The sequence below is a fragment of the Notamacropus eugenii genome, chromosome 2, assembly GCF_028372415.1.
Source record: "Notamacropus eugenii isolate mMacEug1 chromosome 2, mMacEug1.pri_v2, whole genome shotgun sequence".
Taxonomy (NCBI): Eukaryota; Metazoa; Chordata; class Mammalia; order Diprotodontia; family Macropodidae; genus Notamacropus; species Notamacropus eugenii.
In genome coordinates this window covers 205201085-205211795 of record NC_092873.1, presented here as the reverse complement: position 1 = coordinate 205211795, position 10711 = coordinate 205201085, and the positions used below count along the sequence as shown (strand labels likewise).

General features: G+C 39.1%; 1 protein-coding gene across 6 annotated transcripts in view; it reads right to left on the bottom strand.

Annotated features, from left to right (window-relative positions):
* Positions 1-8082: 8082 nt before the first annotated feature.
* HSF2 (heat shock transcription factor 2) overlaps positions 8083-10711 on the bottom strand; it is a 43718-nt gene continuing 41089 nt past the window's right edge. For all 6 annotated transcript variants that reach the window (XR_011974504.1, XM_072643177.1, XM_072643178.1 and 3 more), the window contains one exon: positions 8083-9063. Coding sequence is in view for 5 of the 6 variants with exons in the window: in XM_072643177.1 (XP_072499278.1) it covers positions 8774-9063 (290 nt within the window). In the remaining variant the exon portion in view is untranslated. The remainder of the gene's footprint in view (positions 9064-10711) is intronic.

The following is a 10711-nucleotide window of genomic DNA, read 5'->3' as shown; positions in this document are numbered from 1 at the left end:
GTCGTTGCTCCCATGATCATTAATCTTAACTCCTTTTCTACCAGTTTCCTGTCCTCATGCTATTTATGTTTCTGTCCTTCCTTTTACAACCAAAATAGAGAAAGGTATTTATATGTTCTCTGTTAATTTTTCTTTAACTCCTCAATTCTTTGCAATCTAGCTACTAGCCTCATCACTCTTGACCATTCTTTCCAGTTATCATTGCTCTCTTAATTGCTGACCATTTCCAAGCCCTTTCTTTGCTGCATCAAGTGATGCAGCTGAACACCCTCTTCGGGATACTTTTAAGAGATGGAACATGCATAAAGAACAACATTGGTGCTAGCTCTTTACCTTCATGGGTTCTAATTGTGGGACTTCCAGCCACCTACCCAGGTTTATCATCCATATCACTGTCCCTAACCAGTATACCCTCAAGACTGTCCTGGGCCATATTCTCCTCTAACTCACTTCACAACTTCATGACTTCTCTAGTGCTATGCACATGATTCCTATACCTATAAATCCAGCCCTAGTCTTCCCTGTGTTTTATTTGCACATTTCTAACTGCCTATTGGAAATTTAAAACTATGTCCTGTAGATATCTCAAACTCAAAATGTCCAAAATTGAACTTAAATTTCCCCTCAAACCTGCTCCACTTCTGAATTTGAGCATTTTTGTTTCAAGCCACTATCCTCCTTTCAGCCACCCAGGCTTACAACCTCAGCACTATCATTTAGCGTCCCACCTTTTCTCATTGTGCATACCTAAACAGTGCCAAATCTTGTCTGTTTCTACCTTTATCTTGCATCAGACTCCTCTCTACTCACAGTTTGAACGGTACTAACCTTTGTGCTTGTATATATGCTTTTGTGCTGGACTACTGCAATAGTCTAACTGGTTACCTTGCTTCTCAAGTACTTCCTCTCTCCAATCCCTCCTTTACGGCTCCCAGTAGGACTTTGTAAAGTTCAGGCCTAAACCATGTCATTTCCCTCATATTCAAGAAAGTTCAATAGAGTGCTATGGCTTCTAAAATCAAATGCAAGTTCCTCTGTTTAGTTTTTTAAAGCCTTTTACAACCTGAAACAGCTTTCTAAGCTTCTTATATATATTACTCTTTCTGCATTCTACAGTTCAACCAAGACATTCCATTTCTATATTTCTAAGGCTGTCAACCTAAGCATGGAATACATCATTCCCACCTGCCCTTGTGGTTTAGTGCATGTAACACCTGACCTGCAGTCAGGAAGGCCTGCATTCAAATCCAGTCTCAGACACATTAGCTATGTGACCCTGGTTAAATCATTTAACCTGTCTGCCTCAGTTTCAACTTAAAATGGGGATAAATAACATCACATACCTTGTTAGATTGTTGTAAATATCAAATGAAATCCTTGTGAAATGCTTAGCACAGTGCCTGGCATATAGTAGATGCTATATATATATATTCACTCCCTCATCCTTATCTCATTTTTTTAGTAGAAGCCTTCTATCTCCTTTAGGTTCTGGACCCAGCCCAACCTGTTAGCTTGGATCTCTTATTTTATCCTTAGGAAAGAATTCATTTCTTTGGATCACAACCATAAGAATCTGGGCTGTCAAGGACCCTCCCATCAGAAAAGATATTTCCTGGGTGGTAGGAGGAAAGAGCCTGTATATGGGTAACAGAAAAGAGTTGTCTGTTTATAATAATACTTTCTGGCTCTGTCCCTGACTGAACAAGTCAGAGAGGCCAGGTTCTAAAAACTTTTCTATTGCAGAACTCTTTAAAATCAACTTAATAAAAATCCTGTTCTGTAAGTCAAGATGCTATTCCTCTAGGAAATACCTGGTAATCTTTTAGAGCCTTATTTGTTCAATAATCTTAACGATTCTGCTCTCAATGCCCTTAATGCTAAAAAAATAACCATGGAGCAATTGGCCTGCAATTCATCCAAATCTCTGTTACCACAGAGCCTGGTGCAGATTAGGTGCTTAATGAATTCATATAATATACTATTAATCTGAGATGAAGCAAATAATGATTTTTCAAAGCTAACTAACTTAATTTAAGCTATTATTAGTTGTTATATTAAATACACTTTTCCAAGAAGAAAAAAATTCTACGTTAAAATATAAACAATCTAAGCATTAGTCATGTAATTCAGTCTTTAAGAGTTTCTTAAATATTATAAGCTGGTGTATTTCAATTTATTAGGCAGTATTAGCTGGAATATATATACACACACACACACACACGCACACACGCAATTTTTAAAATCCTTGTATTTGATCACTTTATATTTTTTTCTTTAATCAAATGGGGCAAGGGGAATCTGTAAAACTTTAGGAAAGTTCCAAACTTGTTTAAGAACTAAAGCTAAAAAACTAAGGGGCCAGACTGCCAAATCTCAGAACAAAAAGAAGAGTGAAGGGGGGCGGAGCCAAGATGGCGGAGTAGAAAGACGCACATACACATAGCTCCGAACCCACAACCCATAGAACATCTGTATAAAGTAACTCACGGCGAATTCTGGAGCAGTAGAGGCCACAGAACAGTGGAGCAAAGGAGATTTCTGTTCCAGAGGGACCTGCAAACCTCTCGCAAAAGGTCCGTCGCGCTGCGGACGCAGAGCCCAGCCCAGCCCTGCCGCAGGCGCGGCACCAAGAGGAACAGATCCAAGCAGGCTTCAGGGACAGGATCTCCAGCGGCCGCGCAGGTCCCTCCACCCACAGGTGACGGGGGTTGGTGAGAGGGTCTCTTTGGCGGGTCGAGAGGGGAGTGGGGTGCCCCCATAACTCAGGCCCCCTCGGGAGGCAGAAGCTGAGGCAGCGGCAGACCAGGGCTCCCCAAGCAGGCAGGAGCCTGGATCCATTCTTGAAGGTCTCTGCAAAAACCCCCTGAGGGAACTGAGCCTGAGAGGCAGCCCTGCCCAGACCTGACCACCTGAACTTAATCTCACACTGAATAGCAGCCCTGCTCCTGCTGAAGCCCCGGGGCTGGGGAGCAGCATTTGAATCTCAGACCCCAAGTGCTGGCTGGGAGGATCAGGAGGCGAGGTGGGTGTGAGGAGAATATTCAGAGGTCAAGTCACTGGCTGGGAAAATGCCCAGAAAAGGGAAAAGAAATAAGACTATAGAAGTTTACTTTCTTGGTGAACAGGCATTTCCTCCCTTCCTTTCTGATGAGGAAGAACAATGCTTACCATCAGGCAAAGACACAGAAGTCAAGGCTTCTGTATCCCAGCCCACCCAATGGGCTCAGACAATGGAAGAGCTCAAAAAGAATTTTGAAAATCAAGTTAGAGAGGTGGAGGAAAAGCTGGGAAGAGAAATGAGAGACATGAAGTCAAAGCATGAACAGCAGGTCAGCACCCTGCTAAAGAAGACCCAAAAAAATGCTGAAGAAAATAACACCTTGAAAAATAGGCTAACTCAATTGGCAGAAGAGGTTCAAAAAGCCAATGAGGAGAAGAATGCTTTCAAAAGCAGAATTAGCCAAATGGAAAAGGAGATTCAAAAGCTCACTGAAGAAAATAGTTCTTTAAAAATTAAAATGGAACAGATGGAGGCTAATGACTTTATGAGAAAGCAAGAAATCACAAAACAAAACCAAAAGAATGGAAAAATGGAAGATAATGTGAAATATCTCATTGGAAAAACAACTGACCTGGAAAATAGATCCAGGAGAGACAATTTAAAAATTATGGGCCTACCTGAAAGCCATGATCAAAAAAAGAGCCTAGACATCATCTTTCATGAAATTATCAAGGAAAACTGCCCTGAGATTCTAGAACCAGAGGGCAAAATAAATATTCAAGAAATCCACAGAACACCGCCTGAAAGAGATCCAAAAAGAGAAACAATATTTGTAACTCTTGAAACTTTTCAGTATCTGGGTACTGGGTGGGATTACACACACACATGCACACACACACACGCACACAGAGACAGAGTGCACAGAGTGAATTGAAGAGGATGGGATCATATCTTAAAAAAATGAAATGAAGCAGTGAGAGAGAAATATATTGGGAGGAGAAAGGGAGAAATTGAATGGGGCAAATTATCTCTCATAAAAGAGGCAAGCAAAAGACTTATTAGTGGAGGGATAAAGAGGGGAGGTGAGAGAAAGACATGAAGTTTACTCTCCTCACATTTCACTAAAGGAAAGAATAAAATGCACACTCATTTTGGTATAAAAACCTATCTTACAATACAGGAAAGTGGGGGATAAGGGGATAAGTGGGGGGGGGGGGTGATGGAAGGGAGAGCATGGGGAGGAGGGAGCAATTTGAGGTCGACACTCATGGGGAGGGAGAGGATCAAAAGAGAATAGAAGTAATGGGGGACAGGATAGGATGGAGGGAAATATACTTAGTCTTATACAACACAACTATTATGGAAGTCATTTGCAAAACTACACAGATCTGGCCTATATTGAATTGCTTGCCTTCCAAAGGGAAGGGGTAGGTAGGGAGGGAGGTAAAGAAGTTGGAACTCAAAGTGTTAGGATCAACTGTCGAGTAATGTTCCTGCCACTAGGAAATAAGAAATACAGGTAAGGGGGTATAGAAAGTTATCTGGCCCTACAGGACAAAAGAGAAGACGGAGACAAGGGCTGATAGAAGAGAGAGCAGATTGGTCATAGGGGCAATTAGAATGCTTGGTGTTTGGGGGGGGAGGGGATAAAAGGGGAGAAAATTTGTAACCCAAAATTTTGTTAAAATGAATGTCAAATTAATTAATTAACTAAAAAAAAAAAGAAGAGTGAAAGTTTTTGTTTTGTTTTTTTAAATTTGGTCAGGTCAAAAAAAGCTTAAAAAAGGTTTCCAGCAATCCAGTTTGAAACAGCAAATTTTTAAAAAGCAGTTACCTACATTACTATCTAGAGGAACTAAATGTGAACTGGGAATAGGAAAAATGATAATGCTACTGCATTATCAGCAGTATGATGTAGTTAGAAGAGAACTAGATTATCATTCAAAAGACCTGAGCCCCCAATCACTTACCAATTAAGTGATCTGCCCAGTCATATAACATCTCCAAGCTTTAGTTTCTGTAAAATGTTTGGATTTGTTCTAAGGTCTCATATATCCCTTGATATTCTGTGTTTCTCCAAGAGAAGACACTCAGGAATATTTTAGCAGGTAAAAGAATCTTAGTAAAAAAATATCATGTAACAGAAATCTTGAACAAAGTTAACCTGAAGTGCTACCTTATCTAATAGATGGCAAATTAGGAGAAAATGTCTTTTTGGAGCCTTTTCATTTAAATCAACAACCCCAGGTCTAATAGACTCTACTTGTTTTCTCGTTCCCAAATGGTTAATTTAAGAAAATCATAGCTATCAACTTCTGTATACTGTTCTATACTTCAGAAGTAATGGTAGTATTAAGTCCATGAAGGTAGCATGGTATAGTAGCTAGAGCTGCCTTTAAGCTAGGAAAGACCCAGGTTCAAGTCCAGCCTCTGACATATAGTCTCTATGCTCTAGACAGCTAAGGCTATAAATTACAGAGAAGCTACAGGCTTTGCTCAGATGCAAGTTCTTTGTACAAAGGAAAGTATTACACTTTGACCCAGCAATACTGCTTCTAGGACTATCCCAAAGAGATCATAGAAATGGGAAAAAGTCCCACATGAACAAAAATATTTATAGCAACTCTCTTTGTGGTGGCCAAAACCTGGAAATCAAGGATGCCCATCAAATGGGGAATGGCTGAACAAGTTGTGGTATATGAATGTAATGGAATACTATTGTGCTATAAGAAATGATGAACAACCCTTTGATCCGGCAACATCGCTACTACGAGTGTATCCCCAAGAGATCATAAAAATGGGAAAGGGTCCCACATGTACAAAGATATTTATAGCAGCACTCTTTGTAGTTGCCAAAAACTGAAGTCAAGGATATGCCCATCAATTGGGGAATGGCTGAATAAATTATGGTACATGAACGTAATGGAGTACTATTGTGTCATTAGAAATGATGAACAAGAAGACTTCAGAGAGGCCTGGAAGGACTTATATGATATGATGCTGAGCGAAAGGAGCAGAACCAGGAGAACTTTGTGCGCAGCAACAACCACAGTGTGCGAGAGTTTTTTCTGGTAGACTTGGAACTTCATAATAATGCAAGAACTTACTAAAAAAAAAATCCCAATGGTGGTTTTCTAAGGCAAAATGCCTTCCACACTCAGAGCAATATGGAAGTCATTCACAGAATGTAGATCATGTTTGTGTGTTTTTGTGTATTATGTTTTGATTTGTTATATGATTTCTTCCATTTATTTTAGTTCAACTACATAGCATGACTGTAGTGAAAATGTACTTAATAGGAAAGTGTATGTAGAACCTATACAGAATTGTATGCTGTCGTGGTGAGGGAGGGGGGTAGTGGGAGGCAGGTGTAGGGGGGATAAAATCTCAATTTTATGGTAATGATTGTAGAACATTAAAAAAAATAATAATAAAATTAAATTTTTTAAAAAAATGATGAACAGGAAGACTTCAAAGAGGCCTGGAAGGACTTATATGAACTGATGCTGAGTGAAAGGCGCAGAACCAGGAGAACTTTGTACACAGCAACAACCACAGAGTACGAGGAATTTTTCTGGTAAACTTAGTACTTCATTGAAATGCACGGACTTAAAAAATTTCCAATGGACTCTATGAGGCAAAACACCTTCCACATCCAGAGAAAGAACTGTGGAATTGGATCGCAGATAGAAACAGACCATTTTCTTTTGCATTATGTTCTGTTTTATGGTTCGTCCCATACGTTTTAATTCTTCTATGCAACATGCATTTAATAGGCATGTATGTGTAGAACCTATACAAGATCGTACATCGTCTCAGGGACGGAGTGGAAAAAAAATCTAAGATACATGGAAGTGATTGTTGAACACCGAAAACAAAATAATTCAATTTTAAAAAATTCCAAATTCCAAAAAAAAGAAAAACAAAGATATTGTGGGAGATATAAAGATGGATAAGACAAATTCCAGTCCACAAAACCTAGGGAGTGAGGTATATAAACAGAAGTGGAAATGAAGTACTACAGAAATTCAGAAAAGACATTACTTCTAGGTTTCTCTTGGGGTTAGGAGAGGTTTACGAAGTTTACAGAAGAGATGGCATGTGAGCTGAGTCTTAAAGGATGGGGAATAGAGGGCATTTTACGAAATGGGAAAGTCATAACAAAAGTAGATAATATAGTTTGGTTTTGTCATTGAGTCATGTGAAAGGAAAGAAATAGCAGGAGCCAAACTGCAAAAGCTGCAAACTTAGGGAGCTTCCTAATTTGTCTAGAAAAGTAGGAAAAGAAAAAACCACTATTAGAGACAGTATGATAGTATGGCAAAAATAACACTGGCTCTGGAATCAAAAGCTCTGTGTTTACCATTATCAGTGATTGGGCAACTTGCTTAACTCCTCTGGGTCTCAGTTTCTTCACTTGTCAAATAAAGAGTTTGAATTAAATTATGTCCTAAGTATCTTCCAGACCTGGTGCCTGTAAATGCACTATGAAAAGTACCACCTTATTTGTGAGTGATAAAGGAGAAACAGGAGCACTAGTTAGGGATTTTCAAAAAGTACGTGGCCGTAGTAATTGTTAGTAACTCAAGGCAACCGAGTCCTAATCTGTTCTACTGTCATGGAAATTCTCTTGAAGGAAACAGAACCCTGGTAAGAATTTGTTAATAAGCATTCTGCAGTTTTAGCACCTGATGCTCACACCCAGATAGTGCAATTTTCTGGTAACATCCTAGAGAGACAGAGACAAGAAAACACACACACACACACACTTTAACAAAATATATTCCGCATACGTAGCCTTCAACTACCAACAGTTAAGATTAGCAAACATAACACTAATGAAGATACTTTCCCAATTCATTTACCTCATTTATATGACTAACTTGTAAATTAAAACCTCTAAGTCACTGTATGCTGAAATGCAAAAAAGTTTGAGAATGCTTTAGTATCTACTAGTGTCACAGCTTTTTTTTTTTTTTTAACAGAAACCATACACAAAAAGACAGCAGAGCAGAAATAAGATCTGACCATACTTGAGTTTAGCTGAAAAAGAGAAGGAAAAAAAACTCAAAACACAAGCAAACTGTAAAACCTTTTATTTGACATTCCAGTCCAACTCAGTGGGCAGAGATGATCTCCATTACCTAAAATAGGCCGGGGAGGTTTCAGGGGCAGGAGAAAATCATGCCCACTTCACTATTTTTGTGTGATGCAGAGGAATACATCTCAGAACCAAGGGAGACCAATGAAATTCTACTAGATCCAGGCACTTTATGTTCCCAGTTTTGAAAAGCCAAGTGTAAAAATTTTAATAAACATTAACTGCAACAGAGAAAGCATTCAGAATACCATCTTCAGCACTAGTGTGTTACACTGAATGCAATCAGACAGCATCAAACAAAACAAATTACAATAAATGAACAAATGAAGGTTTAATTAGATCAGGGTAATGGGCATATACATGAAACAAAAATTAATGAATTCAACCGCAATTGGGGAAAGACCAGCAATTTGAATCCAAATTAAGGATCTGCCAATAGTATTCAGGAAATCTTACAGAACTACACAGCTGAGTAACATCTGAAAGCTTTGCAAGAGTGATCAGTGTGTGGTTAGATTTGGGGTGAGGACAGGGAAAAGTGCTTTAGATTCCACAGTATCTGAATACACAAAACAAAGCCATTTACAAAACAAAAGAGTACCAAATGATACTTTAAATAAATAGTTCATCATTTTGATGAATATATACATTTAGTCCACCTTCTTGGGGATTCAGTTATCTAAGAGTGGCATATCACTGTCCAATGGTGCAGGGGCAAGTTCACATAAATAGAACAGTGTGGCTTCACTAGCTTGGGCTTCAGTCAGTGGTTCCAGTCGAACAAGCTTACTTTGGGTTGGTTCGGGGTCCAGGCTACTATCCAGAAGCTCATCAACCTCTAGGGGTTTGTCTGAAGACGATGCAGCTTCGGAAGCTGCACTTCCATTTTCAACAATGGAAGATGGACTCCCATCAAGAAATGCCAGGAGAGGAAAAGCTGTGTACTGGATGAGCTGCTTGTCTAAAATGAGGAACAGAAGATTCTCAAGATTAATTTATACAAAACCAAAAGGGATAACAGAGAAGCTACACAATTAAGAAGCAGAGTAGGCAGCAGAATCCAGGTCTTCTCCCAATTCTAACACTCTTACTTCTCAGTAAGGGTACTGATGCAGTGATGCCAATCTCTATGTGAAAAAAGAATATCAAGAACCCCTATGTAATCCCAGCTTCTCTGGACAGAGACCACAGATTGTTACGCTTATCTTCAAGGGGAATAAAGAATCTAAAGAAGCAGTTTAACTGTCACTTGGAGACTTATTGTCATGACCAGAGAGACTGTATGAAGTATGGAGAAAGGACTAAAAGGACTTCTTTCCTGAGACTCTGAGTACACTATCACTGAGAAAGGCTGAAAAGAAATCTCCTGAGAAAATGTGACTGCCAACCCAAGACAGCTAAAGGATGGGACTATTTCCATGGCTAAGAAGTCTGGAGTTGCAACTGATGGTTAGAGGTGCCCCTGCTTATGATCTTCCTCACTCTTATATATTTTTGAAATATTTCAATTTGTGGTTATTCAGTCATTTCAGTTATGTATGTCTAATTCTTCATGATCTCATTTGGGGTTTTCTTGGCAAAAGATACTGGAGTGGTTTGCCATTTCCTTCTCCAGCTCACTTCACAAATGAGGAATCTGAGGCAAATAGGGTTAAGTGACTTGCCTGGAGTCACACAGCTGTAAGTGTCTGAGGCCAAATTTGAACTGAGGAAGATGAGCCTTCCTGACTTCAGGCCGGGCATTCTATCCAGGTGCTACGTAGCTGCCTCCTAATATTTAAATATCTTTGTATTATTTGTTACATTGTTAATAAACCGCACAGCCTTTAACATTCACATTTCTTTGAAAATAGAACGTCTTAAACTCAGCATGTCCAAAATAAATTCATTAACTCTTCCCCCCAGTCCCCAGGCTTCCCCTCTTCCTAACTTGCCCATTACTGCTGTCTGAATCAGATTAAAATGTAATTGGGAAATATTTAATAAGTAAAAACAGAACACAGACAGTGTTAATGTGTGGTTTTTAAGTCAATATGTACAGTCAGAGAACCTCATGTATAGTTTAGTGGTTCCCATTTCTATTTGAGCTTGACACCACAACTTTAACACCACTAAAAAGGCAGTTTGGTAAAGGGAAGAGTGCTGGATTTAATGCTGGGAGAGCCTGGAGACATCCTGCCTTTGCCAACTTGTTACCTGTGTGGCCCTAGGAAAGTCATGTCAACTCTCCAGCCCTCAATTTCCTCATTTATAAAACCAGGGGTTTTACGTCCCTTCTAGATCTAGAGATATGATTCCACTCTAATCTAGTTAATGAAAATTTTCCAAGATTTGGACTTTTTACAAACATGCAGTACTTCTCTCTTAATTCACTTGGTCTTATAATTATATTTTACATCTCTCACATGACCTGTCTCAGAGAATGCTAGTACTGACACAGCATACAAGTTATTTTTCTGTGTGATGCTCTCAGACAAAGTATCTATAAATGCTGATAACTACTGTCACTGTTAGATGATTTTGCACAATTAAGAGAAAATTGGCCAAGAAGCTTGTAAATGTGAGGATTGCTGAGAATTAACTATGTATAAAAAAACCAAATAGTACCA